Genomic DNA, 22437 nt, shown 5'->3' on the forward strand with positions numbered 1-22437 from the left:
AATTTCCTAATCTAATTTTCTCTTGGCTGAGTCCCAACTGTTGCTGGATTTTTCCACTATATACAATTATGTATTTTAAAAAGATCTGTCATCCAAGTCCCCTGGCTCTTTTATACATGTATGTTTGAGCATGTATTCTAGAATACTCAGAAATGTTGTTCGTAGACGTTCATATTTTCAATCAGACATTTAAACATGCTAACACAAAAATCCTCTCAGTTCCAGAACTGATATTAATGGTTTTAGCTTTAATTTCAAGCTGTTTATGAGATAAAGAAAGCAAGCCATGAGTATAAAAAGTAGTAATATATCAGTGAAAAAATATTGACATAACTGAATATTAACATTACATATGCCAAGAAGTAAAAAAATGGCTAATTTTCTTTGTGATAGTCATTGTCATTGCACTTTTCTCATTTTTCTGCCTTTGAATTTACAACATCTTGTTCAGTTAGCTGTAGAAAGATATCTAAAATTACCAGATCTTCCACTCAGTTACTTTCATTAATGTAATATATAAAAACTTAAAGCAATAAAACAACAAATATTCAACATGTCAGTTCATACTTACAGGAACCCTATTAGTAAAATGATTATGGTCATTTGTTTCTATTTTTAATCTTTCTAAAATCATTTTAATTCCCCCCCTATTTTTTTTTCAATGAGCCTTTCTGTAAACTTTCTCATTTACTTGCTAATATACACTTTAAATACTTCAGTTATTGCATGTAGCTTCTCCATTTGTCATGTCTCTTGATTCTTGTTTTACTACAGAGAACAATATTATATATTTAAACCATCAACTTTTCCTCTGTAGTGTGTGATTTTGAGGTCTTTGGAGGACATGTTGTGTTCCTAATATGACCAGCCAAATTTCCAACATCGTTCACAAAATAATCCATCCTATTCCTCAAGATTTTTGCTGCTTCACTGTCCCAAACCAAATCTCTGTGTGCTCTCTTCTATTCCATGGACATAGACTTCATTTCTCTACCATTACTTCCTTATTACCAGCCTTGCTTAGCATCTGGTAGCATGAGTCCTCCCATTTTGATCATCTTTCAAAATTGCTTTATCTTCTCTTAGACTTTCATCTTTCTTCAATGTAAATTTCAAAATCAGTTTTTAAAGTTCTTCTTCACCATTATGTAATAATTGATCATGATGTTTATGCACCATTAGATTTTGCTATCTAATAGCTTATTTAGGATTTTAAAGTAAGATTTTAAATAAAATGTTCTTTTTTATTCTCTTAAATTTTACCTACCTAGTAAGTTATAGTAGTCTCATAAAGCTTTTCTTCTTTTTCATGTAGGCCTGACCTACTTGAAAAAAGGATTATTTGTTGTTTTAATATTAAATAGAACTTATTTGTAAAATATTCAAGGTCTTGAGGTTTCTTTGGAGATGTAGCAGCAGATGGATAAATGTTCATGTATATCTATGCATGTTTTATAAGTTATTGGTTTCAAGATTTGATGTCACGATCATCAGAGAATGCAGTAGGTTTGATATTAATTCTTAGTATTTTATTAAGGTTGCCCTTTGGCGTAATGTGTGATTGATTTAAGAACTGTTATTTTGGAATTTGGAGTTTGTATACCTTTAAAGTTTGATTTATGTGCATATTTGCTTAAATGTTCTATACCATTTCTCAATGTTTTTTTGTTGACATAATTTTAAGATTATATTCAGATTTCTAGTTATAAATATATTTAAGGGCTACAACATCTCACAGAGCTTCTGTGTTAGAAGCAGACTTGCAGTAGAGATTGTGGGTCATTACCTAGGTCTACTCACTATTCAAGAAACTAGTTGAGGCATAGACTATTCTTTCCTTGGTTGCATTCAACTCTAAAAAGATTGTAGTAAGACACTCCCGTATTCTTGACTGGAGAATTCCACAGACAGAGGAGCCTGGAGGGCTACAATCTATGGGGTCACAGAGAGTCTGACACAGCTGAAGCGACTGAGCATGCACGCATGCAAGATTATGTCATTCATTGTGAAAGTGAGTAAACTAGGCCTAATGAAAGTTACATCACTTGACCGACATTAAATAAGACTTGTCTGTATCCTATTGTGTTTCAAGGTCTGCCTTGGTTCTGTTTATTAGAATCTTTAGTAAATACCAACATGTTTAAAATACACAGTTGTACTTTTTTTATGCTTTAGTTGTTCTACAAGCAGTTTATAATAAAGTGTTTATTCACAGATAGGCTATGATGAATGTTTCTCTTGCAAGTTGTTGAAATGAGAGGTGATACCATATGGTATGAGAAAGATATAACAATTCAACGTGTCAAACACATTTGGCAAGAATATCTAGAAGTTATCAATTTTTCTCTTATTTTACTTAACTTAAAAGTTTTTATATCTTCTAAATTGAAAAAAGAAACCTTGAAAGTATGTTATACATTCTTTAAAGTACTTCCTCTCCTTGCATTCCAATGATCAAGCTTATCAGCTTGAAAAACATTGATCCTTAAATAATGAGCCAGGAAACATGATTCTATCTGTAAGTTTTAAAAAATAAAAGATGTCAATTTGTTGCCATTATTTTAAGATCTTGAGATATTTCTATCACATACTAGAACTACAGTTTTCAAGGATTACAAGACAAAATCATTAGTAAGAAATGCAAACTTCTCTTTATATAGTTTGTCAGTTACTTTATCCTATTCAGAGTTTCAAGTTTTCAAAAAATCATGAGGAACTATGAAATTCAATTTTATAACAGATATCTTAGTGAATTTTCATCAACATTTCACATATAATTTTATGTTGTTTATATCTTTTTTTTTCATTAAACTTTTTTTAATGGGTATCAAATTCTGTGACAGATTTTTGGTCAAGTTGTTTTCATTAAAAAGTACTGATTTTAAAAACTAATAACTTAAACTGCCACACACAAAACATATGGTCCACAAAAACATTCTCCTTTCCTTCTGAAGGTTTTACGATACATTGTTATCATTAACCAGTCTTTTACTATTAAACTTAAATGGCCAGTTGAGACAAACATTTCTGAGACCGTTCTTCCACCACTGATTAAGACTGGAGTGGCAGGTATTGGGGATAATATTCATTTAGCCTTCTGAGCTATCTGGGCAGACTTGGTGACCTTGCCAGCTCCAGCTGCCTTCTTGTCCACTGCTTTGATGACACCCACAGCGACTGTCTGTCTAATGTCACGCACAGCAAAACGGCCCAGGGGAGGATAATCAGAGGAGCTCTCGACACACATAGGCTTGCCAGGAACCATATCAACGATGGCAGCGTCACCAGATTTCAAGAATTTAGGGCCATATTCCAGCTTTTTCCCAGAACAACGATCAATCTTCTCCTTCAGCTCAGTAAACTTGCAAGCAGTGTGAGCTGTGTGACAATCCAGCACAGGTGCATATCCAGCACTGATTTGGCCTGGATGGTTCAAAACAATCACCTGAGCTGTGAAGCCAGCAGCTTCCATGGGTGGGTCATTTTTGCTGTCACCAGCCACATTGCCATGACGGACATCTTTGACAGACATGTTCTTGACATTGAAGCCCACATTGTCCCCAGGAAGGGCTTCACTCAGTGCTTCATGGTGCATTTCTACAGACTTCATTTCAGTTGTTACATTGACTGGAGCAAAGGTGACGACCATGCCAGGTTTGAGAACACCAGTCTCCACACAGCCCACAGGGACAGTACCAATACCACCAATTTTATAGACATCCTGGAGAGGCAAACGCAAGGGTTTGTCAGTTGGGCGAGTTGGTGGCAGGATGCAATCCTGAGCTTCAAGCAGGGTGGTCCCACTGGCATTGCCGTCCTAAAGGGTGACTTTCCATCCCTTGAACCATGGCACATTAGCAGTTGGCTCCAGCATGTTGTCACCATTCCAGCCAGAAATTGGCACAAATGCTACTGTGTCGGGGTTGTAGCCAATTTTCTTAATGTAGGTGCTGACTTCCTTAACAATTCCCTCGTATCTCTTCTGGCTATAGGGTGGCTCAGTAGAATCCATTTTGTTAACGCCAACAATTAGTTGTTTCACACCCAGGGTGTAAGCCAGAAGGGCATGCTCATGGGTCTGCCCATTCTTGGAGATACCGGCTTCAAATTCACCAACACCAGCAGCAACAATCAGGACAGCACAGTCAGCCTGGGATGTGCCTGTAATCATGTTTTTGATGAAGTCTCTGTGTCCTGCGGCATCAATGATGGTAACATAGTACTTGCTGGTCTCAGATTTCCTCAGGGAGATATCAGTGGTAATACCATGCTCACGTTCAGCTTTCAATTTGTCCAAGACCCAGGCATATTTGAAGGAGCCCTTTCCTATCTCAGCAGCCTCCTTCTCGAACTTTTCAATTGTTCTCTTGTCAATCCCGCCACATTTGTAGATCAGATGGCCAGTTGTGGTAGACTTCCCTGAATCTACGTGCCCAATGACAACGATGTTGATGTGGGTCTTCTCCTTTCCCATTTTGGCTTAGGTTTAACGGTGGTTTTCACGACACCTGTGTCCTGGCGGCAAATCCGTTGCGAAAAAGCTGTTTATATCTTACTTGATGATCAAAGGATTACATTTAGTGAAATATTGCAGTTATTAGTATACTTTTTGACACTGAAGATACAATATATTTATCAATTAAATTTGGATTTCTCATGTAATACAAAGAACTATTGGTTTCTATTTTAATGTTCATTAGGAATCTGGATATATACTCCAGTTCAAATGAAAATGTAGAATTTCATAGCATATACTAAGCCTAAAGAAATCCAGAATAAAACATCAAATAGACTGAGGCTTTCTCAATCTAAATATTGATTTCAGAAAAAGGCAGTGATTCTCCCTTGCTCTTTGGATTTCTAGTTAATATATGAATTTCCAAAACACTTAAAAGAAAAACACTTTTTTCCCTGTAGCTCTTTTTTTGAGGTCAGAAGGTCAATACATAACAGCAAATGTAATAACAAATATGTGTATGGTACTTTTGTATATTAAAATTATATGTTGTTGAGTAATTTTTTGCATATTAAATAAAAGGAGCTTTTTGGAACTTTTTTGATACACACAACAGCCCTATGAACAAAGATCTATACTTACACACATTTCAAAGATGAAGACTGTGAAGGTTAGGGTAGATGAGTAATGTGCCAATGCTGTAAAATTCTCATCTAAGTGCAGGCAGATTGATTCACAAATCAGTGCTTTCAGTTACTAAGATACACTATCTTTCATGTATTAATATTGATAATCAAACAATGATCTTATTTGCTTCCAATGTGATTCCAAAATTTTATATCTTAATTGCACATGCACGTTTGTGCTTAGTTGCTCAGTCATGTCCAACTCTTTACAATTCCATGAACTGTAGCCTGCCAGCCTACTCTGTCCGTAAGACTTGCCAGGCAAGAATACTGGAGTGGGTTGCCATTTCCTTCACCAGGAAATCTTCCAGACTCAGGGATCTCCTGCATTGCAGGAGGATTCTTTACTGTCTAAACCACCAGGGGGAAGAAGCATCTTATTTTCATGGAAACTACCAATTCATTTTTATAAATTTTCATAAATTCATTTTTATAAACCTACTAATTCATTTTATAAATCTGATAGATGGATATACTAAAGTATGATAATTTTTTGCTGTTTGTGTCCAATATACTAACTCATTATTCATTCTCATAATTGATGCTTCTAATGTCTTTCATATAAGTTAGCTCTTTGACCATATTGTACTGAGTTATAAGAATTTGTATAGGAGTGAGTTTGGAGATAATATAATTAAAGTTTTATTATTCATTTATTTAATATTTATTAATCATGATTTATTATATACTCAACTCTTCCTAATTTCAGACTTACCCAATTTATCAGGAGTGTGAAATTCTCTGATTCACAATTTAATATTGGTGTTTACTCTTCTCAACTCTGCAATATTATTGTAAGGACATTGAGGGATAGGAATTAAAATGTTTATGATGTATTCAAAACCATTTATTTTCTTTATTTGGTTCATTTCACTCTCTTCTTAATATTTTTATATAAGCAAGTATAAAAATATAGCTTTTAGTAGTAATATATTAATAGTAATAAAATCCACAGTTGAAATAATATCTATTTATAAATTTTATATTCATTATATAATTTTCATATTTTTCAAAGGACTTTAATATCTTTAATGTTAACTAATTTAAACATATGACCATGATGAAACATTGTTTATATTTTACTCGAAAATATTGAATTACATTCTAAATGATTTTTCCTTTTAATCTTCCTATACTGGTTAAAAAAAGATAATGGAATAATAATTCTAGGATGGTATTGTCCAAGTAATATAAAGTATATGTGAAATAAACATGTATTTTCCTTCATTTTCCTTCATACCAAACCTTACCCATTCTACTTTTTTTTAAAAAAAGAAAAAAAAATTCTGTGTATCTAATATAATGAAGAGGAAATTTTAAAACTAGTTAAACAATTAATCTTTTTATCTTGAAGTTTAGGTAATATGTCCTTTAAAAATTTCATTAAAAATAATATTCTATTTTGAATTGTTAAAGTCAGAGAAAGAATGTCGTATAACTAAATTGATTCATTATATTGTTTCTGTCCATTTGTCATCTGTCTATACTGATGTATTATATTACGAGACTTTTGGCAAACCACTCCAGTATTCTTGCCTGGAAGATCCCATGGACAGAGGAGCCTGGAGGGCTGCAGTCCATGGGGTGACAAGACTCGAACAAAACTTAGCAACTAAACCACAATTATAGCATTAATTTATAAGTTAATGTTTTGGTTATGAAATCTTTTGAAGATGTATTTCTCTTTTTTTAGCTAAGCTTGTAGGGGGCTAGATTTTAATAGCCTTTTTTGTTCTTTGGAATTGTTGGAGAAGGAAATGGCAACCCACTCCAGTACTCTTGCCTGGAAAATCCCATGGACAGAGAAGCCTGGTAGACTACAGTCCATGGGATCTCAATAACTGTTATAGACTATATAAACATATGCATAAGTATTTTCAATCTATGTGCATACATGCTAAGTTGCTTCAGTTAAGTTCAACTCTTTGTGACCCTATGGACTATAGCCTGCTAGGCTCCTCTTTCCATGGGATTCTCCAGGCAAGAATACTGGAGTGGGTTGCCATGTTCTTATCCAGGGGATCTTCCCGAACCTGGGATCGAACCCATGTGTCTTATGTCTCCTACATTAGCAGGAGGGAATTCCCTGGTGGCTCTCACGGTAAAGAATCTGCCTACAATGTGGAAGACCCGAGTTCAGTCCCTGGGTTGTGAAGATCTCCTGGAGAAGAAAATGGGAACCCTCTCCAGTATTCTTGCCTGGAAAATCCTATGGACAGAGGAGCCTCGTAGGCTATAGTCCATGGGGTCTCAAAGAGTTGGACATGACTGAGCGACTTCACTTTTCACTTTTCTTTACCACTAGCACCCCAAAAAATTCTCTACCATAGAGGCCCCTAAGAATTCTGAACTTTATTCTAAAGATCACTCTTAAATATAATATTATGACCTTAATATTTAAAATTTTGAATTTTAAATGTAAGGATAAAATGATAAATATCTGATAAAAGGAAAATGTACTTACTAAGAAAAATGGATATTTTTTCTTATTTGTACCTTGAAAACTACATAATATGTTTTATTTCATTTTCCATGTCACAACTTGTAAATTCTAAGATAACGTGTAAGTTCCTATTAACATCACCAAGAACATCTTAAGCCCTTGTATCCATATTTTCATAAAACCTTAAAATAATTACAGTAAAATTGTTTCAGTCTTACAACTTGGGATGAATTTTTGTATCAGTGGACTTTCATTGGTGAATCAGAATGAAAATTGTTCAGCTTTAGAAACTAGCTATTTAGATTTTTTTTAATAAAAAGTGAATCAATAACATATATCTTTGTCACCATAACAGGTGGCAACATTATCATCAATTTAATTTATATTTGATGGAAAGACATTCTGAAACTAGATTCTTTAAGCCAGTAGAATATCTGACAAAATGATGGAAAATAACTGACATATTATAGATAAACTTTAGTGATATTTAGATTTCAAACTATTGTATATTATTCATGTCATACTGGAGGTAAAATTAATGAAAAGTTCTTTGTCATTAGCATGAATTTCTATATTGCATGTGAACTAGGGATTCTTATAGCTAAAACCTGCTTTAGTAATTATTGCACAGGCTAAGGCACAAAATTACTCTATAGTAGCTTAAATTTACATTAGAGTATAGAAATAGGTGATCTAAATCTAAAAGGTGGCTCCCCATCAATAAGTTCAGTTCAGTTCAGTTCAGTTGCTCAGTCGTGTCCAACTCTTTGCGACCCCATGAATCGCAGCACGCCAGGCCTCCCTATCCATCACCAAGCCCCGGAGTTCACTCAGACTCACTTCCATCAAGTCCATGATGCCATCCAGCCATCTCATCCTCGGTCGTCCCCTTCTCCTCCTGCCCCCAATCCCTCCCAGCATCAAAGTCTTTTCCAATGAGTCAACTCTTCGCATGAGGTGGCCAAAGTACTGGAGTTTCAGCTTTAGCACCATTCCTTCCAAAGAAATCCCAGGGCATATCTCCTTCAGAATGGACTGGTTGGATCTTCTTGCTGTCCAAGGGACTCTCAAGAGTCTTCTCCAACACCACAGTTCAAAAGCTTCAATTCTTCAGCACTCAGCCTTCTTCACAGTCCAACTCTCACATCCATACATGACTTGTGGAAAAACATAGTTTTAAATTGATGGGCCTTTCTTGGCAAAGTAATGTCTCTGCTTTTAATATGCTGTCTACAATTGTCATAACTTTTCTTCCAAGGAGCAAGCATCTTTTAATTTCATGGCTGCAGTCACCATCTGCAGTGACTTTGGAGCCCAGGAAAATAAAGTCTCTCACTGTTTCCATACTTTCCCCGTCTATTTGCCATTACGTGATGGGACCAATGCTATGATCTTCATTTTTTTGAATGTTGAATTTAAGCCAGCTTTTTCACTCTCCTCTTTCACTTTCATCAAGAGCCTCTCAAGTTCATCTTTGGTTTCTGCTGTAAGGGTGGTGTTATCTCCATATATGAGGTTATTGATATTTCTCCTGGAAAACTTGATTCCAGCTTATGCTTCATCCAGCCCAGCGTTTCTCATGATGTCCTCTGCATAAAAGTTAAATAAGCAGAGTGACAACATATAGCCTTGACATCCACCTTTCCCATTTTGGAACCGTTCTATTGTTCCACATCTGGGTTCTGTTGCTTCTTGACCTGCATACAGATTTCTCAGAAGGCAGGTAAGGAGGTCTGGTATTCTCATCTCTTTAAGAATTTTCCACTGTTTGTTGCAATCTACACAGTAAAAGACTTTGGCATAGTCAATAAAGAAGAAATAAATCTTTCTGGAACTCTCTGGCTTTTTCTATGATACAATGGATATTGGCATTTTGATCTCTGGTTCCTCTGCCTTTCCTAAATCCAACTTGAACATCTGCTCAAGTTCTCGGTTCATATACTGTTGAAGCCTCACTGAGAATTTTCAGCATTACTTTGCTGTCATGGGAGATGAGTGCAATTGTGTGGTCGTTTGAACATTCTTTGGCATTGCCTTTCTTTGGTATTGGAATGAAACCTAACCTTTTCCAGTCCTGTGGCCACTGCTGAGTTTTCCAAATTTCCTGACACATTGAGTGCAGCACTTTAACAGCATCATCTTTTAAGACTTGAAATATCTCACCTGGAATTTCATCACCTCCACTAGCTTTGCTCGTAGTGATGCTTCCTAAGTCCCACTTGACTTCGGACTCTAGGGTATCTGGCTGTAGGTGAGTGATAACACCATCGTGGTTATCTGGGTCATGAAGATCTTTTTTTGTGCAGTTCTTCTGTGTATTCTTGTCACCGTTTCTTAATATCTTCTGCTACTGTTAGGTCCATACCATTTCTGTCCTTTATTGTGCCCATCTTTGCATGATATGTTCCTTTGGTATCTCTAATTTTCTTGAAGAGCTCTCTAGTCTTTCCCATTCTATTGGTTTCTATTTCTATGCATTGATCACTAAGGAAGTCTTTCTTATTTGTTTGCTATTCTTTGGAACTCTGCATTCAAATGGGTATATCTTTCCTTTCCTCCTTTGCCTTCGGCTTTTCTTCTTTTCTCAGCTATTTGTTAGGTCTCCTCAGACAACCGTTTTACCTTTTTGAATTTCTTTTTCTTGAGGATGGTCTTTTTTTTTTTTTTTTTTAAATTTTTTATTTTTTTTATTTTAAAATCTTTAATTCTTACATGTGTTCCCAAACATGAAACCCCCTCCCACCTCCCTCCCCATAACATCTCTGTGGGTCATCCCCATGCACCAGCCCCAAGCATGCTGTATCCTGCGTCAGACATAGACTGGCGATTCAATTCTTACATGATAGTATACATGATAGAATGCCATTCTCCCAAATCATCCCGCCCTCTCCCTCTCTCTCTGAGTCCAAAAGTCCGTTATACACAGCTGTGTCTTTTTTCCTGTCTTGCATACAGGGTCGTCATTGCCATCTTTCTAAATTCCATATATATGTGTTAGTATACTGTATTGGTGTTTTTCTTTCTGGCTTACTTCACTCTGTATAATCGGCTCCAGTTTCATCCATCTCATCAGAACTGATTCAAATGAATTCTTTTTAATGGCTGAGTAATACTCCATTGTGTACATGTACCAAAGCTTTCTTATCCATTCATCTGCTGATGGACATCTAGGTTGTTTCCATGTCCTGGCTATTATAAACAGTGCTGCGATGAACATTGGGGTACATGTGTCTCTTTCAATTCTGGTTTCCTCGGTGTGTATACCCAGCAGTGGGATTGCTGGGTCATAAGGTAGTTCTATTTGCAGTTTTTTAAGGAATCTCCACACTGTTCTCCATAGTGGCTGTACTAGTTTGCATTCCCACCAACAGTGTAGGAGGGTTCCCTTTTCTCCACACCCTCTCCAGCATTTATTGCTTGCAGATTTTTGGATCGCAGCCATTCTGACTGGTGTGAAGTGGTACCTCATTGTGGTTTTGATTTGCATTTCTCTGATAATGAGTGATGTTGAGCATCTTTTCATGTGTTTGTTAGCCATCCGTATGTCTTCTTTGGAGAACTGTCTATTTAGTTCTTTGGCCCATTTTTTGATTGGGTCGTTTATTTTTCTGGAATTGAGCTGCATAAGTTGCTTGTATATTTTTGAGATTAGTTGTTTGTCAGTTGCTTCATTTGCTATTATTTTCTCCCATTCAGAAGGCTGTCTTTTCACCTTGTGTATATTTTCCTTTGTTGTGCAGAAGCTTTTAATTTTAATTAGATCCCATTTGTTTATTTTTGCTTTTATTTCCAGAATTCTGGGAGGTGGATCATAGAGGATCCTGCTGTGATTTATGTCTGAGAGTGTTTTGCCTATATTCTCCTCTAGGAGTTTTATAGTTTCTGGTCTTACATTTAGATCTTTAATCCATTTTGAGTTTATTTTTGTGTGCGGTGTTAGAAAGTGATCTAGTTTCATTCTTTTACAAGTGGTTGACCAGTTGTCCCAACACCACTTGTTAAAGAGATTGTCTTTACTCCATTGTATATTCTTGCCTCCTTTATCAAAGATAAGGTGTCCATATGTGTGTGGATTTATCTCTGGGCTTTCTATTTTGTTCCATTGATCTATATGTCTGTCTTTGTGCCAGTACCATACTGTTTTGATGACTGTGGCTTTGTAGTAGAGCCTGAAGTCAGGCAAGTTGATTCCTCCAGTTCCATTCTTCTTTCTCAAGATGATGGTCTTGATACCACCTCCTGAACAGTGTCAGGAACCTCTTTCCATAGTTCTTCAGGCCCTCTGTCTATCAGATCGAATCCCTTGAATCTGTTTGTTTCCACTGTATAATCATAGGGATTTGATTTAGATCATGATTAAATGGTCTAGTGGTTTTCTCTACTTTGTTCAATTTAAGTCTGAATTAGGCAATAAGGAGTTCATGATCTGAGCCACAGTCAGCTCCCAGTCTTGTTTTTACTGACTGTATAGAGCCTTTCTATCTTTGGCTACAAAGGATATAATCAATCTAATTTCGGTATTGACCATCTGGTGATGTCCATGTGTGGAGTCATCTCTTGTGTTGCTGGAATAGAGTGTTTGCTATGATCAGTGCATTCTCTTGGCAACACTCTGTTAGCCTTAGCCCTGCTTCATTTTGTACTCCAACTGCAAACTTGCCTGTTACTCCAGGTATCTCTTGTTTTCCTACTTTTGCATTCTAGTCCCCTATGATGAAAAGGACATCTTTTTTTTTGGACATCTTTTTTCTAGAAGGTCTTTAGGAGTTCATAGAAACATTCAAATTCAGCTTATTCTGCATTAGTTGTTGGGGCATAGACTTGGATTACTGTGATATTGAATACTTTGCCTTGGAAACGAACAGAGATCATTCTGTCATTTTTGAGATTGCACCCAACTGCTGAATTTCAGACTCTTTTATTGACTGTGAGGGCTACTCCATTTCTTCTAAGGGATTCTTGCCCACAGTAGAAAATATAATGATCTTCTCAATTAAATTTGCCCATTCCAGTCCATTTTAGATCACTGATTCCTAAAATGTCAATGTTCACTCTTGTCTTCTCCTATTTGACCACTTCCAATTTACCTTGATTCATAGACCTAACAATCTGGGTTCCTATGTAATATTGTTCTTTACTGCATCGGACTTTTACTTCCATCACCAGTTCCATCCACAACTGGGCGTTATTTCCACTTTGGCTCTGTTTCTTCCTTCTTTCTGGAGTTATTTCTCTTATGATCTCAAGTAACATATTGGGCTGGAGAAGGAAATGGCAACCCACTCCAGTACTCTTGCCTTGAGAATCCCGTGGAGGGAGGAGCCTGGTAGGCTACAGTCCATGGGGTCGCAAAGAGTTGGACACAATTGAGTGACTTTACTCACTCACTCAACATATTGGGCACTTACTGACCTGGGGAGTTCATCTTTCAGTGCCCTATCTTTTTGCCTTTTGATACTGTTCATGGGGCTCTCAAGGCAAGAATACTGAAATGGGTTGCCATTCCCTTCTCCAGTAGACCACATTTTGTCAGAACTCTCCACCATGACCCATCCGTCTTGGGTGGCCCTACATGGCATGGCTCAAGTTTCATTGAATTAGGCAAGATTGTGTAGTTTTCTTTGACTGTTTTTCATTTTGTCTGCCCTCTGATGAATTGCTCAGTAAATCATTAATCTAATTTCCTGTTAATGGGTAGGGCTGTGTTCCCTCCCTGTTGTTTGGCCTAAAGCCAAACTGTCAACCCATGCCTCCACTGGAGACTCCTGGACACTCACAGGCAAGTCTGACTCAGTCTCTTGTGGAGACACTGCTCCTTTCTCCTGGCTCCTGTGTGTACAAGGTTTTGTTTGTGCCCTGCAAGAGTCTGTTTCTCCAGTTCTGTGGAAGTTCTATAATCAAATCCCTCCGGCCCCCATAGTCAAATTCCTTAGAGTTCTCCATCCCTTTGCCAGATCCCCATTTGGGAATTCTGTTGTGGTTCCTAGAACTTTCTGAACAGTTCAAGAATTTCTGTGGTATAGTTTTTCTGCAGTTTGTGTGTAGCTAACTCTAAGTAAAATTGGAATTGAAATTGCAGTTTTTGCTACTGAGTATAGCAAGCAGCTGATCCCCAGAATTGCCAACAAAAATCACAGAATAGCACCCTGATATCTCTCTTTTTTGGTATTTCTCATTAAGGCAGACATCTCACTCTAGCAATTATAGTCCAAGTTCTATATATGTATATGTATATGTGTGTGTGTGTGTGTGTGTGTGTGCGCACGTGTGTGTGTGTAACATTTTTAGTGAGCCATAGTTGCTTTACAATGTTGTGTTAGCTTCTGCTGTACAGCAAAGAGAATTAACTGTATATTGTTTTTGAAACATTTAGGTAGTTTAATATAATTTTGTATAGCATTTTTGTAGGTATCCCTACATGTTAACCTCTGTAACTTTCTTTACCTAATATTGTACTGTGTAAATTAAAATAGAGTCATTCTAATAATAAATTTAGCATCATAGGTGGAAAATGTTGATACCATGGAGATGCATATAGTAGAATAAATATCATGCTATTATCTTCTGTAAGTTTTCAATATTAATATAAGTATAGGATTTTCTTTTTAGGCACAATTTATAAGTGTTAAATATGATCAATTCTTAGAAATTCTTCTCTTTATCTTTTTCCATATCCATGGCATTATTTAAATATTTCTTAGAATTTCATTTCCTGGCTAAAAACTCTCTTTGAATCTTCTAGTTCAGCACTGTCCAATAGAACTTTCTGTGATGACAGAAATGTTCTAGAACTGCCCTGTTCAATATGGTAGCTACTGAAGTTTCTAAGTATTTGTAATGTAACTAGTGTGACCAAAGGAAATGAATTTTAAACTTAATCTCCTTTTAATTAATTTAAATTTAAATATAAATAAACCCATGTGCCCAGTAACTCCATATTAGACATTATAGTTAGTCACTCCCTGCTCCATCTCCAAACTTATTTTCACCACATCTATTTTACAGCATAATATTTACTCCTGAAGCATCATCAAATGAATTTAACTGTTCAACATTTATTATTTTCTGTTATATACTTTGGGGTGGTAAGAAACTCTGTATTTTTAGAATGAAAATGGTCTAATAGTAACCATGGAATATTTATCAAACAATATGTCAGGTACTATTCTGAGCACTTGATACATAATGTATCATTTCATTATCACAGGAAACATAACATTATAATTATCACCATTTTATAGATGTAAAAATTGGACACAACCACAGGTAAATTATTAATAATTTTTGCTTAATATCAAATAGCTAGTAAGTGACTAAGTTAGGATGTAAACCTCAGGCAAACTGGCTTCAAATCCCAGGCTGTCACTCTGTTCTTTCCTCTTTTATCATGCTGGAGAGTGAGATTTTTTATCTGTGGTTTGCTTTGTTCAAAATGCATCACCGTTGGAGCCTTTCTAAGAGCTTTACTTTGTATGCATGATATCAGAAACCGTTGCCTCTGGCAAGAGGTAAGAGAATAGAGGACCGAGGTTTCTGTTTCTTTTCAGTCCTGTCACAGTTCCCTGAGAAGCAACTATGTTAAAAAAAAAAAATCCAAAATATCCCCTAACTTATCTCTACTAATTTGGTGCTTGAATCTCATTTTATGTGGATGATACTAAATAGTACATATAAGTGATAATGGACAGGTGCTGTCTGTTTGCTCCTATTACTACAAAAGATTGTTCAAAAATTTTTCTCAATGTACCATCAGAAATAATTTTAAAATAGTCTTGTTGATTATTTTCAATGGGCTATAATGTTCTGATTTAACTCAGGTCAATCATCTGCAAGTTAAAATTACTCAGAAGTGTACCGTCCATAGTTAAGTAATCTCATCTACTAATATTATAGAATAAAGAGACCTTTAGGTGACATGAAATCTGTCATTTTAAGTATGCCCCCAAGCCTTTTCCAGGTTGCTCATAAGATTTCTCATTCTCTAGAGAAATGTGGTCTCTTAGAAATAAATGTCTCTGTCAAGTCACAAGTAATATGTGCACATGATGAAAAAAAAAATGGAATTTTTTAGTCTCATAAGGGATATTACAGTATTGTAAAATTGATTTTGTTCCTTGTTATTTAGGTTCTCATGGTCATTTTAGGATTTACCTTCTGGATATAAAGGGAAGATTATGATGCCTTCTAGGGAGGTGGGCGACAGAGGCCTTTGGGAACCAGGAGAATATTTTTCATATGAAATTCTTTGTCATAAAATGCTAATGTTGGTGTTCTTGTCTTTATGTCTATGCATTCTTTAGCTATGAGGATAACAGACCCTTCATCAAGTAAGAATGACCTGAATGGCTGATAAATTTCATTTATCAGTGTGGTCCCATGAACCAGCTGTCAGATCAGTACTGAAAAATCATTAGAGCTTCTGTCATTCACATTGAGGCAGAAGAGCAAACTGTGCAGGAAAATAATCAGGCATGCAACTTCTCTGCAGAATAAATATGCTGCAGGTGTATTGCCAGAAAAATTCTGCTTCACCTCTTTTAATTGGATATCACCTGAACTTAGTGCCACAGTAATAGCAACTTCATGTGGTACAGACTTGTTTTGCTTTTATTAGCTTTCTCCTTTCACTGTGATGTGCTCCTCCGTGCTGCATATGTCGTCATTTCTGTTGCTTGTTCGGACATCATTCATCTAAAGCTATTTCATGATTTAGTGTTATTTCTTCAAATGATTTTCTGGATATGAAACTACTGAGTTACAAATGATACTAATGAAGTTCTTAGGCTAAATATCCAAAAGAAGGGGAAATACCTCCTTCAAAAATTAAATCTTGCATATGCGAAATAATCTCTTCCAAATTTGACACATATCTTGATTATCGATCATATCTTTTAAGCTTCTGAAACAAAGCTACAAGTCTGTACTAATCTAATAAAAATAAACGTAAATGTTAAGATTTGGGCTTTTTCTCCTTTTTACATTTTAAAATTCTATGTCCTGCAGCAATAAACAAGATTGACAACCTTTCGGTGATCTTGCGGTAGACTTTCAGTTTGTTCTTCTGGTGAAGAGTCCTTTGTTTTCATTTTCTCCAGTACCATTTCACTTACTTCTTCATGCTCTTACTTCTTTTTTCTTTAGAATTGGGCTCATCACTGTTTTATATCATTAACACTTGAGCCCATTATGTGTTTTCTAGGGGATAGCTGACTTGAATATTTTATCCTATCATTTTATTTCTAAAGCTGAATAACAATTTTGTCTTGGTTTAATGGCAGCTCTTCCCATTTTTCCTTTTTCCAATATCTGTAAAAAACTGAGAGCTTTATCTTGAAAGTTCTCATACTTCTGAATCTGCTTGTGAAACAAGATATTAACTTCTAAGATGTTTTCTAATTCTTATATACAAACATGTCACATACATGTTTGTGGCATGGCAAACTTCCTTTAGGGATTCTTTATTCAAGATTATTAATGTTTTAAATTAAGCACATTAAATTTAGTGGATGTTTGCATCTGAAATATAGTGGCTGATGGTTATAGAAGGAAAATGGTAAATATTTGAGATTAACTTTAATAAGACTTTAATAATATTTAACTACTCTGGGACATATCTTTCTTAAAATGTAGTTCTCTCTGAAAAATTTATTAAACCCAGCTTCAGATTCTAGTAAATATATGCAATTTTCCATCCTTTGTTTTGCAAAGTTTCAATCCCCATAAATATTCATTTCTTAGACAATGTAAGTAAAGGATAGTAGTCTGCTGAAAAGGAGTACTAGTTTACCATGTTCAGGAAAGTATACTGGGAAAGGAAAGGATGGGCTAAGATTATAGAAATCTAGACTGTTTTGGTCCTATCGTATGTACATAGAAGTTGAGAAGATTCCATTTTCAATTATTGGATTCCTATCTATTGGAAAGATTTATTTTATGTTGATAGTGAATACATAACCACAAATATATGAACTTTTGTCACCCATTTACTAGTATTGTGAATGGCAGCTTGGAGGAAACTAAGGGAATGGAGTGAGAGTGGGAATTTTTCTTCTGTTCTGGACTACTTTGTTCATACCTCTCCATCCCATTTTCAACTTCATTTTCTCCCATGAGTTTACAGACACTTCAAAGACATGAAGGTGTCCTGAGCCTTTAGGCTTCTTTTCAATAAAGCTGCCAATTTCCTGATTTCCAAAGTCTAGTCCAACATAACCCAGAAGACAGCAATCCAAAGGCTGAAAGAGTAGATGGTGATCTAGAGGGGAACTATTTTTTTTTTCCATCTACTGTATATCACATTTGTTCTACATAACTATAGAATCAGACAGAAATTTATATGTGTTCCATATATTGGTTCCTTCTGTTTTTATCAGTACACATTAAATATTTTATGGAAAAATAGGAAATTTGGAAAAATGGGGTAAAAGTGTATCAAGTGAAGCACTAATGGAAAGAGTCTAGTCAAATAAATGTTATCATACCAATGAGACCAGTGGAGACTAACATAACTTTACAGACTTTCCCACCTTGCCATTAACCATAACTACATCTCCATATCATTCACATATGTGCTGCAAATATGTGAATAGTTTAATAGTACAAATCTGCTTTGCTTAAATGAATTTCTGTGTTCATAACATTTTCATTCATGTATATCTCCTCAAGCTTGAAAACTTGTAAGTTCTCATTAAAATCTTGAAGTACTTATACCACCTGTCTTACATTTCCTGTCAATAAACTTACCGTAACATTTTTTTCAGTGTCAGTATTGTTGATACAATATGACTATGTTAACTAAAGACAAACTATTTGATAAGTCTTAATTTCCTCTTCTCTTTGCAGATCATGGGTTATAGGTGCAATAGCTCTTCTCTGCCTATTAGGATTGACCTGGGCCTTTGGACTCATGTATATTAATGAAAGCACAGTCATCATGGCGTATCTCTTCACCATTTTCAATTCTCTACAGGGAATGTTTATATTCATTTTCCACTGTGTCCTACAAAAGAAGGTAAGTTAGAAATCTCTGTTAAGGAACAAATGGCATACCAAAAAAAAGAATAAATGGCATATATTCTATGATAACAAAACACCCATAATATAAATCATTCTTTATCTTTTTGTGTCTAAAAAATAAATATATTATTTGGTTAATTTCACTTTTATAATAGAAAAGAAAAGCAAACAGAAAATGCAAGTGTAAAAGTTGATGAATGTGTTAACAACAAAAGACAGAATCATATTTTGATTTAGACAGTGCACAAAAATAATATTCTTATAGATTTGACCTTAATGTCTTTTATATCATTATTGGCAGACACATGGAATTTGTATATTAGGAAGTAGATGTTCTAAGATGTATGGAGGAAAAGAATATACATATGTATATATTATATGGCATGGCATAGGAAATATATATTTTTCTATTTTTAAAAAAACTAGTTGTATATTCTAAGAAATTTAAATATCTAAACAATTTATGATAGAAAGCATTTATTATTTTAGTGAATGGTAAAACACTTAGTAAATATCTCTATGTGTGTGTTAGTTGCTCAGTCATGTCTAACTCTTTGTGACCCCATGGACTTTAGCCCACCATGCTCCTCTGTCCATGGGATTCTCCAAGCAAGAATACTGGAGTGACTTGCCATTCCCTTTTCAAGGGGAGCTTCTTGACCCAGGAATCCAACCCAAGTCTCCTGCATTGCACACAGATTCTTTACTGTCTGAGCCACCAGGGAAACCTGAAGATCTTTGAACTTCTTTAAAAGCATATTTTATTAAAATTTATGATTTTGATGATCAGAATGCAATATTTAATTTTTATAATGGTCTATTTTTTTTATTATTTTTCACATCTACCAGGACCTAAAGTGCTCATTTTAAAAGTTAATTTTAGCAACTAAACACTTACATTGCTTTTTTTTAATCTCAACATTGATTTTCTCATCTTATACTTTTTAACTCAATTAAAAATGTGGTCTTTATAGTTCTGATCACATAGACCCCTGAGCCAAGACTGTGTCCGAATCCTAGTTCCTCTACTTAATGGCTTATGTGACTTTGGGCCATTCAATTAGCATGCATGTGCTCCAGTTTCCTCATGTATAAAATGGAGGTAATAAAATAATTATGATATGTTGAGATGTGGCACTGAAGATGAAATGGGAAAATGTGATTTTTTTTTCCCTAAGCAACAACAAGACCTACAGTTTTTCTTTGGAAAATGAAAAGTAAATATATTAGTCTGTATGATATTTGGTTTGAAAGACTAAACAAATTTGAGAAATGTGTGTCCACTTATTGAAATGAGTTCACTTTTATCCTGTTTTCAGCTTTATATGGTGTTAGATATTAAAAATATGCTGGCATGATATTAAATGTAAGCTAGAATAACAATGTTTACTTAGGACAGTTAATGTAGGTTACAGAAAACAGGTTATGATGTTAGAATGGATAAATCTTCCTAAATACTTAATGTGCATTCACCCCAAATTGCAATCATTTAACCTAATAAATATTTATTCTTTTTTATTCATGGCCCAATTGATGCAGGTGCCTAATGGAGGGACACAGCCAGTGACAGCTCAACTAACCTCACTATTTTATTTCCATAGTTACTTTGTGTGTTGGTATCCGGCAGATAATCTGAGAAAAAGAGAGGGGACCTTGTATAAAAAGTCTGCAAATGGTTCATATCATTTCCACTCACATTCCATCAGATAGGACACCATTAGTAGTACCACCCAAACTGCAAGCAAGGCTGGGAAACAGTGTACCTCTTGTACCCCAGGAAGATGAATAATTGGATATTATAATACAAACAGCTAGTAGTTGATCACGCTTGGTCAGTGTGAAGACTTGGAGACATGAGTGACGAGTAAGAATAGAAATGGAAGAAAGTGTCTGAGGAGAAGAATGAAAAGATAGTATCTGAATTAAAGATAGGGGGAAGTGTCCAGAAGTAAACAACAGTGGTCAGTATTATAAAACACTGCAAAGAAGTCAGAAAGACTTGAAAAGATTTCTAGATTTTATTAGAAAGGAGCCATTACTGATTGTCAAGAGAAATATGTAAAAAGGTGGAAGCAAAATCAGGAAAAGGTAGCATTTGTTCATGTAAATAAGGGAATATTGGGCCATCATAGGTAGTTATACTAACATTTTCAAATAAAGTAAACAATCGCCAATTCTTTTCTATATTAGCTGGAAATTTTGTTTCAATGTGAGTATTGAAATTTCCTATAGAACAGAAAAGATTTTTATGCTTTATGCATGAATTATTTTGATTGGGATTGCTTTCATTAGCCAGTACCTATTAGAGTTTTCCCAATTATTATTTTGTTATGTCCAAAATACACATCACTGTTTTGATATCCAGGTAGAGATACCAAACCTCAATCCAAAAACAAATTATGGTTTTTAGTATATTGAAGGTATTTAAAAAAGGTGAATTTTTTAAAAATACATGTCATCAAGCTCAATTTTGTGATTGATTATAATAGCATACAGCAAACTACAGTTTTCTTCTTGATTCATTCATTCACTGATGGACAGTTTGGTTCCTTCCATATCTTGGCTGTTGTGAATAGTGCTTCAGTGAATATGGGTGTGCAGATATCTCTTTAAGATCCTAATTTTTGTTTTCTTGGGATATAAGCCCAGAAGTGGGATTGCTGAGTCATATGGTAGTTCTTTTTTCAATTTTGTAAGGAACCTTCATATTGCTTTCCATAACAGCTCTATTTATTTATACTCTCACCAATAGGGCACAATAGCTCTCTTTCCTCCATATTCTCACCAATTCTTATTGTGGTTTAGTCTCTAAGTCATGTCCAACTCTTTGCAACCCTATGGGCTATAGCCCACCAAGCTCCTCTATCCATGGAATTTCCCAGGCAAAAATACTGGAGTGGGTTGCCATTTCCTTCTCCAGAGGATCTTCCTGACCCAGGGATGAAACATATGTCTACTGTGTCTCCTGCATTGCAGGCAGATTTTTTACCCCTGAGATACCAGAGAAGCACCAATTCTTATCTCTTGTCTTCTTCATGATAGCCATTCTAACACATGTGAAGTGAAATCTAATTGTGATTTTGATTTTCATTTTTCTAACTAGTTATATTGAGCATCTTTTCAAGCTAGCCATTTGTATGTCTTCTTAGAAAAAATGTCTATTCATTTGAGTTGTATGAGTGCTTTGTATATTATTGGTGTTAACTACTTATCAGATATATGATTGGCAAATATTTTCTTCCATTCTGTAGATAGCCATTCAACTCTGTTGTTTCTTTTGCTGTGCAGCAGCTTTTTAGTTTGACATAGTATGACTTATTACTTTTTCTTTTGTTGCTTTTTCTTTCTATGTTTGTGTGTTAGTTACAGAGTCATGTCCAACTCTTTGCGATCCCATGGATTGTAGCTCACCAGGCTTCTCTGTTCATGGAATTCCTCCAGACAAGAATACTAAAGAGGAGGTTGCCATTTCTTCCTCCAGAGGATCTTCCCAACCCAGGGACTGAACCTGGGTCTCCCATATTACAAGCAGATTCTTTACTGTCTGAGCCCATAACAAACATTTGGTGAGGTACAGTCCTCTCCACTAGTCCACAGATGGCTTCTTTTGTATTGGAACCCACCTCATGTCCAGCACAGTTGCAGCTGCTCATGCGACCAGACTTCAGGAGAAAAGAGGCTCATTTACTTATGTATAAGCAGAAGCAGCCTAAGGGGCAGGTGTCTAACTTAACATGTACTTCCAAGAGCTTTTGGATGCCCTCCAGTGAGGGCACCAGGGGTGCCATCTTTGGCATATCCCTCTACCTGCTCTAGCTCTGGGGTGCCATCTTTTT

The 22437-nt window shown here is 35.5% G+C and overlaps 1 protein-coding gene and 1 pseudogene across 18 annotated transcripts in view; one reads left to right on the plus strand and one right to left on the minus strand.

The window, feature by feature from the left end:
* The window catches only part of ADGRL3 (adhesion G protein-coupled receptor L3), a 572691-nt gene that overhangs the window by 504662 nt on the left and 45592 nt on the right, over positions 1-22437 (plus strand). For 10 of the 18 annotated variants that reach the window (XM_068975497.1, XM_068975499.1, XM_068975501.1 and 7 more), the window contains one exon: positions 18428-18596. In XM_068975497.1, the coding sequence (XP_068831598.1) occupies positions 18428-18596 (169 nt within the window). Of the gene's footprint in view, positions 1-15885; positions 15913-18427; positions 18597-22437 lie in introns of all 18 variants that reach the window. The other 8 variants (XM_068975496.1, XM_068975495.1, XM_068975500.1 and 5 more) reach the window with 1 other exon arrangement.
* Positions 3086-4474, minus strand: LOC138082314 (elongation factor 1-alpha 1 pseudogene; annotated as a pseudogene).

The sequence above is a fragment of the Capricornis sumatraensis genome, chromosome 7 (assembly GCF_032405125.1).
Source record: "Capricornis sumatraensis isolate serow.1 chromosome 7, serow.2, whole genome shotgun sequence".
Classification (NCBI taxonomy): Eukaryota; Metazoa; Chordata; class Mammalia; order Artiodactyla; family Bovidae; genus Capricornis; species Capricornis sumatraensis.